General features: G+C 47.6%; 1 protein-coding gene across 3 annotated transcripts in view; it reads left to right on the top strand.

The window, feature by feature from the left end:
• Positions 1-14238, top strand: part of TMEM132D (transmembrane protein 132D) — a 176400-nt gene that overhangs the window by 60244 nt on the left and 101918 nt on the right. For all 3 annotated transcript variants that reach the window (XR_013340940.1, XM_077787272.1, XM_077787271.1), the window contains exon 3: positions 11377-11517. Coding sequence is in view for 2 of the 3 variants with exons in the window: in XM_077787272.1 (XP_077643398.1) it covers positions 11377-11517 (141 nt within the window). In the remaining variant the exon portion in view is untranslated. The remainder of the gene's footprint in view (positions 1-11376; positions 11518-14238) is intronic.

Below are 14238 nucleotides of genomic sequence, written 5' to 3'. Positions count from 1 at the left end.
GCCATCTCCCTCTGCTTCAAGGACAAACCCAGTGACATTTGCCATCAGGTACCGCGTGAGCTGCACCCGGCAGAGCTCTGCCCAGCTGCGGGTGCAGGGGGGTTCCAGCAGCCCTGCCTGCTGCTGCTGCATCCCCAGGGCCTCTCTCCCTCCGGGGCTTTCCTGGCAGGAGCAGTGAGGGGTGCTGAGTGCAGCCCCTGTGCTGCTGCACAGCACACACACAGGGGCAGGGATGGCTCTGTGGAACTCGGCTTCCCGGAGGGAAGGTCCTCCAATGAGCCTTCAGGGGGGCCTGTCACATTTAGTTCTTTCTGCTTTTCTTTTCCAGTGTGTATCATTTTGGTAAATCTCCTCTAGCAGTCACTCCCAGACTACCAGGCGGATATTTTTGGAAGAGGAAAAATTTCTTTATTTAGCAGAAAAGCTTGGGGCTGACTTGTTGCCCTTTGTTCCTCCAGCCCTGCTGCTGGTGCAGGTCACCCTTGGTGGCCCTGCCCCGTGCAGGGGATGGAGCTGGGGTGGCACAGCTGTGCCCATGGCAGCACCAGCCTCTGCTCCCAGAGCTCAGAGGGTGGGCTGGCAGGAAAAGCCTCTCTGAAGGAAGCTGCTCCCACACTCCCCATCCCCATGGGCTGAACAGAGTAGGATGAGGCTTCAGTGACTGCTGCATTTAAGCTGGGTTTCCCCAAATTAGCCCTGCTAGAACAAGTAGCTCTCAAAGATGTTTTCAATATGAGCAAATAGGGATTCCTAAAACACGTTAGGAGTTTTCTGTCACTGAGATAGGGCTGAATTACAGGCTTTGCTATGGATTTTATACAATCATAATGGACTCTAATCCTTGTAATACGACGGGTTTGTGACAGAGATTACTAAAATATTTATCCCTGGCATCTTTCCTTTTTAATACATTTGTTTTCACTCTCTTAAGTGAAAGCAATATATTGACAGCAAACCAGAGGTATTTCATCAGTCTCTTATCAGCAGCCAGCACTAAAGCCAACAAGAAGAGTTGGGGGTTTTGAATAGCATTTATTACACTGTGTTTTCCGTTTTCCTGACAAAGTTTCAGGAGAACCTTTGTAGCCACACAGAGGAGGCTGATTTTTCTAACTTAGAGCAGCCTGTGCTTAAACATCTTTGTTCCCCCAGCCCCACACTGACCTTCTGCAGCTCTGCAATGCCACCTCGGGGTCCCCAGGCTCGGGGCTCTTTCTCTCCAGCCCAGCAGGTGATGAAGAATAGATTGAAATCTAGATTTACACACTCACAGAGCTGTCAGTCCCTCCCGCAGTGTTCAGGCCCGGGTGTTTTGGTGGCTGGTTTTGCTCTTGGCTGGGAGCAGGTGTGTGTTGGCAGGGTGTGTGATGGCAGGGCTGTTGTTTAATTAGTGTCCCTCTGACGTGCCTCGAGCTGGGGCTGCTGCTGTTCAAAGCCTCCCAGAGCCACCTCTGGGGTGGGCTTGGAAGGGCCTTTGAAGGGAGCTCCCTGGCAAGTCAGCAAACCCCTCCAAAGTGCTGATTTCACTGGGAGCTGAATCCTGCCCTGCCCTGCTGGTTGGTTCATCCCTTGCCTCTCTGCAGTTTGGGAATAACCAGTGGTTTTCAGAGCCACAGCACCGTGTGCACCTTTTGTGCAGGAGAAGTTGCAGCTGCAGCTGGGGGAATGTTCTCTGTGCAGCTGGTGTCTGCCTTTCCCCTGTCTGAAACTCGTTAAAAACCCCAAACCCGCTCAGGCGGTGTGGAGGTGGGAGTGCTGCTGGTAGCCACATCAGCACGGTGTTAGCTTCTGTCTGCTGTAGACAGCTCCACTTGCTTTGTAGGTTTTTCAGTATCTTGAGTTCAGCCCAGCTGTCAAACAAGCAGGTTTCTTTGTGCCAGCCTGGGCAGCGTGGTGTGGGCTCCATCAGGGCTGAGGGGAGCAGAGAGGCTGAATGGCCAGAGCTGGGGCTGTGCAGACAAATCCTCACCTGAGCCTGGCTCAGGAAGGAGCATGCAGGTGTTAGAGACCTCTGCTGCTACTGGCATCTTACTTGGGAAAGTGGGTTTAATGGGTGATACCTGAAACTGGCTCACGTTCCTTGGAGTCTAGAACAACGAGGGCACAGTCAGTGTTTGATCCATTTACTATTTAAATTACTTTTCTGGGCTCTTTTTCTGCAGTTTTTCTCTCTCCATCATGGTTTCTTCAGCCTCATCACTTTATCACATCACCAGGTGATGTTTGAGTTACTTGCTAAAACAGCTTTTGTTCTCTGGTGGTTTTTGTCCTACGAGCTGGCAGACAGGGATACAGCCTTTTTCCTTTCAAAAGCAGCTGTCTAGTGGCCACTTCTTCCTGGAGAATTTTAAAAAGTAGCAAATTAAATTAAAGTATTAATGCTTTGGCTACTGGGCTTTTGCTGCAGGAGTAAAAAATGTCAGTCCTTGCCACAGGTAGCATGCCTGCATGTCTGCTCATTAAAACTTTTAAAACCCTCTATCCTCAATAGAGCAAATTGGTGCCTAAAATTTTGATGTACTAAACCTGGTGTCCAAGGCTACAAGTTTTAATACAAAAGAGCAGAAAAATTCATGTGCACTTGAATTCTTGCTCAGTCCCATGTTTTAAGTTCCCATATTCTGTTTCATGGTGTTTAGCTTTGAGCACTGATGAAGGACAGTGAATTTGAATCCCACAGAGGGTCCTTGGAACAACTGTGCTGGGACAAGAAGCCTCTCACTCCTCATCTTTCTTACACTGAGATGCACAAATAGAATAAAGCAGTCCAAGGATGTGCTTGGAGTCTGAGGCTGGGAGATGGAGTTATTGTTTTTTCAGCATTTATATGTGAGAGGATTACCTCAGCTCCTGCACAGTAGCTCAGTCTTGGAGAGCAATCAACAGGGAGGTTTTTGTGTTACTCCACGGGATCTCTTCTGCTTGTTTGGATCAGCCAAGTCTTTTCCTATAGCTCTTCCAAGGTGAAAATCACAACCACAACTGTGCTCTGGCATGCTCTGGAGTTAATGCTGCAGCTGGGCACTGACAACCCTGCGTGTACCCTACATTAAGGGCACAGGATCATTTTGAGCAGTGTCATTTTTGTATTAATTGAACTCCCTTCTGCACCAGTGGCTTCACTGAGCTGGTAGGCTTTGCCTGCAGCAGAGCTCCTTGCTGCTATTTAGCAAATGTTGCTTTGGTGGCCACTCGTGCAGATGACAGAAAGGTGGTTAAATGTGCCATTGTAAGAGCTACAGTGTTCAGCCTGGATTTTATGTATATAACAGAAATTTCTATTGGAATTACTCAGTGAATATCTATTTTATGCCAACAGCAACTCTTCGGAGCAATGCAGGCTTTTTTCCTCCATTGAAGAATCTGCACCCTTTATTTATACACATCCTTTCTCTTCACTATAGCCCTGGTGCTGTAAACCTTAAGTAATGTCACCAGGAATCAGCAGAGTGCTCCCAGGAAGGAGGAAAGGTCTCTGCAGAAAAGGCTTTTCAGGCTCAGGATTTTTGCAGCAAAGGCTCTTCCGTGGGTTTCTGTCCCTTTGGACACCTGACACACGTGTCACTGAGTGAAGGACAGGCCCAGCACACTTGGATCCCGGGGTTTTCGTTCTGGTCCAGCTGCTGTCAGTGCCCCTGTCCCCTCCTGCAGGGAGCTGCACACAGCAGGGGATGAGAGAATTCCTGTGAAACAGAACTAAGCATTCACAGTTCCTGTGATGTCCAGAAGATGATTTTATCTGCAGCTGTGAGAAGTTGCTAGGGAACAGAGCTAACTCATTTTTGCTGATGGCTCTTGGTTAGTGCTGTGGAGCAATGTTCCCTCAGCTCTCAGCGCTGCCGCCGCCTCGTTCTGCATGAGGATGTGACTTGGAAACACCTCGGAACCTCCTGCTGCTGGAGGCTGAAAGGAACTTTTAGTGAAGAACATTCTTCAGGTGCCTTCCAGCAGCAACCCGTTCAGCAGGAGAGCTGGGAGCCCCCAGGTGCTCCGTGAAGGTCTGGAAGGGCAGGATCACTGTGGGGCCCTGGGAGGAGTTCTCAGAGCCTGTCTTGGGTCCAGCCCCCCCAGCAGAGCACAGGAACATTTCTGGAGGTTCTTGGTGTTACCTGTGGTTGCTGATTTTCGGCTCAGCTAGAAGCACTTGCTTTAAGATGCACACTGCTTGTCACTGAGCATAGGCAGCTGGGGGAGATGGGGTGGTGGCTGCTTCAGGAGTCAAAATTCCTGTGGTTTTGATTGCCAGCAACATCCCTCCACTCAGGTCTTGTGGAAAGGTCACTGGCCAGGCCATGCCTCTGAAGGAGTATCTGCATCCCTCAAAAAATTCCCTCGCTGTGTGACCCCAAAACAAGAGGCCCTGTACCAGGCACTGCTTCTCAGATGAAACCAAAGATCTGGTTTGAGCAACCCCATTGCTTCTTGGTCTATATAGAGAATATAAAGACTGTTCCTATTTCTGCAGCTTTTTGGAGGACTCGTGGTGCACAATTCACCAGTTTTTTCTTCTCTTTTCTGTGCTCAATGTTTTCAGCCAATTCAAGTGAATCATAAGAATTCCTCCACTTGTTGCTTTCCCACTCAGTAGAAACATATATATGTGGAATAAACACAGTTCTCTTTGCTGCTCCATCTGCAGTGGAGGGCTGGGCAATCCATCAGGGCACTCATCTCGTGGGCTGCAGGGTTCTCGGGGCTGTCCAACACCAGCCTTGCTCCCATGCTGCTTCTGCTGTGCTGGCTGCTCCAGAAAATGTTTTTCACCTGTGAAATGGGGCAGATGGCACTTTGTTTTCACTGCACAGAGTGCCCAGTACTGTGCTTTGTTTTTCCTGTCTTTCCTTAAATCTAAGTCTAATTTTAAAAAATTGCTGGTTGCACAAGCTGTGCTGTTAGCAGCTTTGCTGCTGTTTGGCCAGGAATAAAAGGGATGTGCTGCATTGTTTGCTTTCTTACAAGCAATTTAGAAAGATTTCAGACCCTACACATTATTTTTTGCATTTATTTTGGAAACAGTACTTTGAAGCAGTCTGTGGGGCTCCCAACCACTTTAAATCAGCAGGCAGCGCTATTTATCTTTGCCTTTCATTTCTGTAAGTAAACACCTTCCTGCACAGCCTGGAATACAGAAATGTTTTGCTCTGGCTGCTCGTTGGTGCCCAGAGCTCTGTACCAGGCTTTGGGCATGGGGCAGCCACGAGGGGTGTGAAAATCCAGTTCCTGACCTTTCTGTCACGCTGGGAGTCCCAGGATGACTCCTGCTGGGGGCACAGGGTGCTATTCTTAGCTTGAATGTCTCTGGAGGTCTGCTTCCTGGGCTTCATCTAACTCAGGGTCTTTCTGAAAAAAGATCTAATTCTGCTTCCCACTGAGGATGTGGCCCTCTGATGCCTGGCTTGGTGAGTAAATGGAGGTCAGAGCTGCAGACTCTGTGTTTGTTTCTGCTTTAAATCAATTTGTATGCATCCTTTCCTTTTGCCTCTCCAGAGATGCTTGTGTTTCACATCTTGCAAAACATGTTTGTAACAAGGACTTTGTTTGAAAGGCACAGGAATAAAATCTGAATGCTTGTCATGTGTGCACGTATGCAGATATCTGCACCTGTGTGCATGCACACAAACTTCAACCACAGCAGGCAATTTTTGGCAGCCCATGAGATACACATTACAGACAAATCTATTTTATTTAATTCCTGGTATGCACAATTCCGCTTCTGAAGCCTAAATAGGTCTTGTGCCCTTTCACTAATTAAATTTCATTATAAATCCACCTGGGCTATGTTTTTGCAATGTCTCCGTTTGAATGGCGCTGGCTTGGTGCTGTGTGGAATGGGTTTGCCTCCCGAAATGTTAATTAGGTGGAGAATGTGTTATGCTTTGGAAAAGCTGCATTGCAAACCCATAGATAAACAGATTGATTTAATTTTAATCTGCTTTCATGGTGGTGCATAATGATAACTGGTTTCTGTCTCACAGGGCTGGAAACCACAGACCTTAATAAGAGTTTGTGGGTATATCATGGAGCTTTAAATGGCTTCTGTTGTGCTAGACCGCTCTCCATAAATTATTCCAACTCCATCAGCATCTCAGGGACTCCCCATTCTCTTCTGCTGTGGATTTTCAATCAGTGCAACTATTAGTGCAGTCTGAAGAAACTTGGAGGTATCTGCTCTGAAAACAACTGCCAGCTCTGCTTTGTACATCAGGAATTCAACGGGGAGAGCAGAACCAAGACCAGCCTTGCAGAAGCCAGCTCTGCAGCTCAGATCATGGCATCCAAATCCCACCTTTCATAAGCCATGCCAAAATGAATAATGCAATTAAAGCCAGGCATTGAGATGGTTGGTAGGAAGTGTCTCACTACATGACCTGTTTTTGTGATCTGCTCTTCCTGCTGAAGTGAGAAAGGTGCAATTCACTTCAGCCACTTCCAGAACAGTTGGTTTAAACGGGCCCTTTTCAAATACAGCTTCTTCCATTGAAAGGGTTTCAGCTTTAAAGGTTTGTTCCTGATGGGGAAATAACTTTTGGGTTTAATGGTCTAAATTTCTTCAGGGGTTTGTGGTAGATACAGATCCAGAAAGCCTTTGCATGCTTGGTTTTCTTGTGCTCACAGCAAATATGCCTTAAGTCTGACAAAGATGGGCTGAGTTGTGCCTGTTTTCTCAATGACAGACACGTTTTATTTTTGACTGATGCTCAAAGAGCCTCTTTCAGGCTCAAATTCTGTCCTATATTAGCTTCAGCCATAAAAAGCAATGAAACTGCAGAGGGAGGCAAAAGAAGAATATGACCTCAAGGTGCATAAATTTAGCATCACCCCAATGCTGTACATAAAAGTGGAAATGGAAATGCTGGGAACACAAATTCCAGCCAGCCCTCCTCGTGCTGTGGAATGGTTAATTTGGTCTCATCTACTGAGACCTTCTCAAATGGGAATAGATTTTGGCCCAAGGATGGTTTTTCAGGGAGACTGGAAAGACAAAGGGCTGGCTGTGCACTGGATTCCCTCTGGGTTTGGTGAATCTTGGCCTCCTGCTTCACCCTCTCACTGTTGGCAAGTCTGGTGAGCTCTCTAACATTCCTCATTCCCATTCCAGTGCTGTTTGTGAGTTTACCAGCTTCCCTGGCATTCGCAAACCTGCTAGCCCATATTGCCTTCAATTCTGGGAATCCAAAAGAAATTCTGTCCTGAAGGGAAGCCAGGACATTTGTTGCTGTTTTCCATTGTTTAGTGATATTTTTGTGCATTTGAATATGATTCTTCCAGCACAGAGGCCTCAGGGAAGGGAGGAGGTTGTGTGCAGGCAGTGAAACATCAGGATGTAAATGTCAGAGCGAAGTTTTCTGGTAGCAAAACGGCCTCGTTTAAACAACATACAGCTCCAGCCTGACCTGAGATCCTGCAGAGATGTCTGCATTTAATGTAGCACAGTGTTAACAGGATCATTGTGCACTTACTTGCCAGCAAGACACAGCTCCCAGGGAGCTCTGTGAGTGCATCCACAGCTCAGTCATGCCACAGCTGCTGTCTGGTTTTAGATCCCATGGCAGCATCTGGCCTCACACTACCTGATTTCAAGCACGACATTTAACTCTGGTCTTCAGGAAGACCCTGAGGAGGTCTGCCAGCTCCTACTTGGTGTCTGGAGGTGGCTGGGATTGTCCTCCAGCCCATTCCAGGCTTGGGAGCACAGACCAGATGTTTTTCCAGCTCCAGGAGCAGCAATTTGTTCTGGGATCTAGAGGGGATGGCACTGGAAGGAGCCTGTGTGAGGAGCAGCCCATGGCATTGTCCTCAGCAAAAATGGGCTCTGGGCAATGAGAGGCGTGGGCTGGGAATACCTGCAGGGCTTTGTGCTGCTGACTTACATCAGTGTGTGTGACTTTCAGTGGGTAAAAATCGACCCGATTCCTTTGTTCCGTGCCATGAGAAGCTGTGGTCGGGTCCGTTTCTGCTCACATTTGGCTTGGCCTTGGTTTCAGGTGGGTGGTGGGGGACAGCCTCTCCCACCCTCCTGCTCCCAGCCCTGCTGCCCGAAGGAGGTGGAGATTGCAGAGGGGAGGCTGCCATCCTGCACTGCTCTGCTCTCCCTGCATGGCTGGGTTGAGGTCAGCCTCTGGGCAGGAAGAAACACGGAAGATAATCAGAAATAGAAGCCCCTTCTGGTTATTTCTGAAATGCTTCGGGGAGATGCAGTGACAAGGCATTCTCAGAGGCCACTGTGATGTCTGGAAGGTGCCTAGGAGCTCTCAGCAATGTCCCCTCTGCACACAAGTTATCTGCCACCTTCTCATGCCATGGTGACAAGATGACAACCAGCGGTAGCAGGGTGTTAACAGGCTCCCTTTTCTTTTTCTCCTTTGATGTTGAAAGTAGCTCTCTTTCTCAGAAGGACCATGAAAGGTTCCCACAGATCTTTGCCCCGAGCACTTACAGTAATGAAAAGCTAACTTCAATGTCACGGGTGTGAAGCATCTTTATTTGGAGCTGTTTAGGGCTGGATTGCTGTTTGTTTGTGCTGTTGGGAAGGGGGGTGAGACTTGTGCAGGGCACGGTCACAGGGTAATGGGGAGGGGAGCCCAGCCCGGGCAGGGTGTCTGTGCCCATCCTGTGCAGGATGTCCATGCCCATCCTGGATGAGCAGGGTGTCTGTGCCCATCCCAGCCCGGGCAGGGTGTCTGTCCCCAGCCTGGGCAGGGTGTCTGTGCCAGCCTGGGCAGGGTGTCTGTGCCCATCCTGTGCAGGGTGTCTGTGCCCATCCTGGATGAGCAGGGTGTCTGTGCCCATCCCAGCCCGGGCAGGGTGTCTGTCCCCAGCCTGTGCAGGATGTCCATGCCCATCCTGGCTGAGCAGGGTGTCTGTGCCCATCCCAGCCCGGGCAGGGTGTCTGTCCCCAGCCTGGGCAGGGTGTCTGTGCCAGCCTGGGCAGGGTGTCTGTGCCCATCCTGTGCAGGGTGTCTGTGCCCATCCTGGATGAGCAGGGTGTCTGTGCCCATCCCAGCCCGGGCAGGGTGTCTGTCCCCAGCCTGTGCAGGATGTCCATGCCCATCCTGGCTGAGCAGGGTGTCCGTGCCCATCCTGTACAGGGTGTCTGTCCCCAGCCTGTGCAGGATGTCCATGCCCATCCTGGCTGAGCAGGGTGTCCGTGCCCATCCTGTGCAGGGTGTCTGTGCCAGCCTGTGCAGGGTGCCCACGCTCAGGAGTGACACGGGCTGAAAGCTGGGCACTACCTGTTGCAGTCTGCAGGGACTGGAGGTGCTAATGCAGAGCTGTGATAAATGAGACAGTGCTGCCTGTGTTTTAATTGCAGCTGCAGCCTCTTCCATCACCAGAGTAAACTCAGCGTTTAGTGGGTCCTGGGATGGAATTGGGAATCGCTGTCTTTATGCACTTAGGTCATGCATTTCCTTGCTTTCACTTGTGATGTATTGATTCTGGGAGTTCCTTCTGTGGTTTTTCTCTGCTTCTCCCTTGCCTTGATTTGTACCCTGTCAGCACTGACGAGTTTGCAGGGCTGTGGACTCCCGAGGGCTTTGTTTGCTGTGATGGATTTGGTGCAAGGGGCGAGCTGCTCAGGAGCACGGGTAACTGATGTGGGCAATGATCCAGAGGTAAATAACAGCCAGCAAGGTGCTTAGCTGGATGTTTGAAAATAAACAGCCCCAAACCAGCCACGACTGAAATGTTTATGGCCTTCCTTCCCTCCTCTCTCTGGCCAAAGGGAAGGGATGGCAGCAGTGCTGCAGGAAGGCAGCACCAGGTGCCAGTCCCTGGGAATGGCTGGAGACATGCTGAGGAATGCTTCACCCACACTGTGTGGCCTCTTCACACCTCCCTCTGAGACAGCAGCAGTGGAGTTTAATTTCCACTCTCCTTTGACCACTGATCTCTTGTCCTGAGGGATGTCTGCTCTAGCAGCAGTGATGCACCTGCTTAAAATTAGTTTTTGTCAAATTAGCATAGGAGAAATGGCACAAAAATTGGCAGCCTCCATGTATTTATTCTTCCAGGTGTGCTAAGGAAATTGCAGCCACTGGTATTGAGTTAGTGCTGGAAGAAAGAGATTTAATCTTTTGTTCAGAATAGTTAAAGGAATCCTTTGGCTTTTTATTCTGAAAACATCTGTGTGGATCTTGTCCTTCAAAGATTTCCTGAGCAATTTCATGCGGGGGCAGAGCTGACAGTGCTGTTTTGCTGCTGTTTGCTTCTCTGCGTGGCAGCAGCTGCTCAGACAAAAACCTCACGCACCTTTTGGGGTTTCTGCCCAGAACTGAGAACTTGCCATGGCACTGAATGCGTTTTGTGCATGAGATTTTAAACAAATATAATTAAACTGTCATTTCCTGACACCTCACAGATGAGGCTTTACCCCAATGGACTTCTTACAAACACATTCAGGAACCAGAAGTTAACAGCACCAGGGACTCCTAGCTCAGAAATTTGGCCAACATTGTGTTTATACCTGTGGGGTAATTCAGTAGTGCCCTGAGGTACAAATTTTGGAAAAGAGAGAGACAAAATTAAAGAATGCCACACCTGATGAGAGGAATTAAAACAGATATTTGAAAGTGCATCTCTCTCCATATAAAGTCCCTCTTCTCCACTTGTGGTTAATAACTTCTAGTTATTATTCTGGTTGTTCTTTTAACATGCAACCCCAAAGGTATTATGCAAGCACATGAGAACTAGAAAGTACCTCTCAAACAGGAGCCAGTCCACTTTGCCATGTGGCTTTTCCTAATGTTTAATCTGTCATACATGGAAACAGAGCTCCAGAGAAATCAGTTGCTTTAGCAAAAATAAGAATTTTTAAAAATAAGTGGTTTTAAATTCAGAGCTGACAGGACAATTAAACCCCAACAGTATTAAAATGTTGTGGACTCAAAAAAATGATGAAAATAAGAGCGAAGATAAGGATTGTCATCTTAGAGTAATCCAGAGAGGGAGGAGAGAAAGGGTAGGTTCTGTTTGTGATGAGGCCTGGCAATGGCTCTTTACTCCAGCACCCAACTCCCTCCTTTTCACACCAAAACTGGTATTTGCTGCCCCAATGCAGCATCTTGCAGCCAGGAGAGAGCCTTAGCATGCCCAGGGAAGAGCAGGAGCGAGGAGCCTGCTCCAGAGCACACCTACCCTTCCATCTAGCCAGGAATAAAGCTGTAATTACCCTCAGTTCAATCAGATTCCTGTCTTGATAGAATTCCTTCAGAACACAAAAGCCCCAGTTGATTCCCTCATCTCCCTTCCCTGTCCTGCTCTTGGACTCCTGCGAGCGGTGCCGTTCCGGTGGGGCAGAACGAGAACACGGTGGTGGGATGGGGAACAGAGCTGGGATTCGCTGTCTGACTGTGAAACGCCTTCTTGTTTCCGCAGGGCCAAGGTGAAGCGGGGGGTGAAGGTTTCCGGCGTGAGGGGCAGCAGCCCGTGGCTGTGGGACGTGAGGGAGCGCGTGGACGGCGCCGGGAAGCACGCGCCCGCCGTGCTGTGCCAGCGGAGACCCGCTGCTCCCCACAGGTGGGTCCTGCCCCCTCTGATTTCAGTGCATTTCCCACGGCGCAGGAGGAATTGCTTTGGAAAAGCCGTGGCTGTTCTGTACTCGCTGCTCAACCCACCACACAGATGTTACTCAGTCCTAGTGCTCAAAGGAAGGGAAAGCTGACAGGAAATTCTGTTGGCACAAATTATTTAGAAGAACTTGTTTCGTATCTTTGAGTTTGATTGTGGCCGGTTTAATTTTTTTCAAATTAATTACCTTCTTAATGAAGCGATAAGCGGAGTAAATAAATAGACTCCACAACACGATGTAGTTCTGAAGTGGGTGTGTATGTCAGCACCCGGCACAAGCGAGATCGCTCTCCAAAATCTTGTGCCCCGAGCCGCTGTCTGGCCCACATCTTTATTCCCAAAAGTGTTCCATGTGCAATACATTACACAACTTTTCTATGCGTATCCAACCCCTGGCCCCGCCTGTCCTCGTCTCTCATGCTAAACAGGTCCACGCCCCTCTGGGCACGTGTGGTTCACTGTGGTGGTCCCGTGGGGGTCTCTGGTGGTCTTCTGAGGCTGAAGATTGTAGTCTTCCTCTGGGTTGAGCTTTTGAACTTTTCCCCTCTGCGCATGTGCTTTTGGTCCTTTGGGGTCTTACCTGAGTATGTCTGTTAGCCTTGACATGACTGGAGACAGAGGGGTCTCCTTATCTGGGTCCTTTGCATTCCCTGGTCTTCCCTGGTATTGTCTTTTATGCAGGAAGCTCCAAAGATTTACATTTCCCTCTGCCCTTTGTACCATGGCAGAGGTTTATTTCATGATACATTCATTTGTTAGCTCAAGTGAACTCCGAAAATCTCTATTTCAATATGGCTGTTTGTAGTGGATTTTTTTTGTTTGATTTATTAATTTTACTTGGGGTTCTCTTGGTGAGTTGTGTCCTTTTCCTTTCTTTGTAGGGTTTTTGTTTTGGTGATTTGTGACTGTATGACAATGATGTTCAGGGTGAGATTTATATGAATTTTTGATCAGCAGAAGGAAATAAGATTTTCTGTTTTCCATTCCCATTCTGCAACAGTGACTTGTGTTAAAATGCCTTCATCTGGCAGGTGGATGTTCCTTTTTTAATCACAACTCTTTGTTTAATGAATACATTTCTCATTGTCCATTGCTTCTGGAGCTGCAAGTCAAGTGACATTTATAAGGACCTGACTGCATTTGCTTTGTGGCTGGCATTGATGATAGAAAACTTCTCATATTATGTGTGCAATTCACATATGAAATGTTACAAAATCTAATTGGGTTTGGGGATTTATTATGTGGTTTATGGTATTTAAGTAAATACCTTCTGAACCTAATAATTAGGAAGTTTCATCTCCTTGCAATCTGCATGTATGAAAAAAAAAGAGGAAGGGAAGAACTTTATAATCACTTTCTCTTTATAACAACTCGGATTCTACACAGTTCCTTTGCTATAGGATGCTGAATTTTCCTAATCTAAAGCAGATATTGTCATATATCTGACTGAATGGCATTGGACAAAGCAGGAACGTGTGTGTATGCCAAGGTGGGAGCACAGCCTGTCAGATTCCTTAAAACCCCCCTTCAGAGGGGCTGGGAGAAAGGATGATATTTTCATTGACTGAAATGGGCACTGGATCAAAATCTGAGATTATTTCAGCAATGAGTTTTCCATCACGCTTTATCCTGTTGGGCCCATAGAGTGCATTTCCCTGATTTCTCTTCCTCAGCAGGAAAATGTAAAGCAGCCTCATGGGGAAATTGAATCTTGGCAACTTAACTTCCCTTCACTATTCATCATCCAGTGGCAATCCTGTAAAATGACCCCTGGTACACAAAAAATAAATTATTATGTCATCTTTCATGCAGTGGTTGTGGATTCTGTGTGCTTGCACATGTTGAGCATAAACATTGCTGGATGTTTATCAAAAGAAATCTGAGGGTGTACACAGATTTTACTGGAAGGAAAACCCAGGGAGGAGAAGGTGTACGTGTACCTCTCCTGTAAATCCTGGTTTGATTTGCTCCATTGAGTTCCCAGCTGAGACTTTCTGCTTTTCTCACTTTTGAGAACTTCTTCCTCCCTCTTTGTAAACAAGTGCAAAATATTTGCAGTGCATTACCCAGCGTATTGTTTTCCTCATTAAATTTAGTTGGATGTGTTTAACTCTACATTTTAAGAAGCAAGATCAAGCATTACATGGGGAAAGAGAGTGGAGTGTGCTCTACAGTTTTTGGGAAATAATTTTATCCTTATCAGAAATGTTTGTTGTCACCAAATAGGCACACTGGGTCACAGTTAAGTATGGATGTCCCTTACCAAATTTTTGGCCTCCGTGGTTCATTTATAAATTACAAAAACTCTCTTTGCATATTCTTTAATTTCCCCTAAAAGGCAGAGGTCTGATCACATGGATGCAGAGGTGGCACTGTTAATTACCTGCAGATTCAGTACCTTTGTGCTCCTGATAGTTTTACATGGATCAGAAAATAGTGTTAATAAAGCTAACTCGGTGTGACAAGTGTAATTTCACGGCTTAAGGAGGCACTTGTGCCAGTGACAGAGCAGAGCAGAGTGCCAGGGTGCTCCCTGCTCAGGCTTTGAAATATATCCGTCATTTTGTTTGGAGAGGTTCTGGCACCGGCAGCTTATCGTAACAGGATTAACATATAAATATTATCACAGCCAGCAGGGTGTTTTCAGATGAATATTAACAGCAAATATTA

Source organism: Lonchura striata, chromosome 18 (genome assembly GCF_046129695.1).
Source record: "Lonchura striata isolate bLonStr1 chromosome 18, bLonStr1.mat, whole genome shotgun sequence".
NCBI classification, from domain to species: Eukaryota; Metazoa; Chordata; class Aves; order Passeriformes; family Estrildidae; genus Lonchura; species Lonchura striata.
This window is presented reverse-complemented; position numbering and strand designations above follow the sequence as displayed.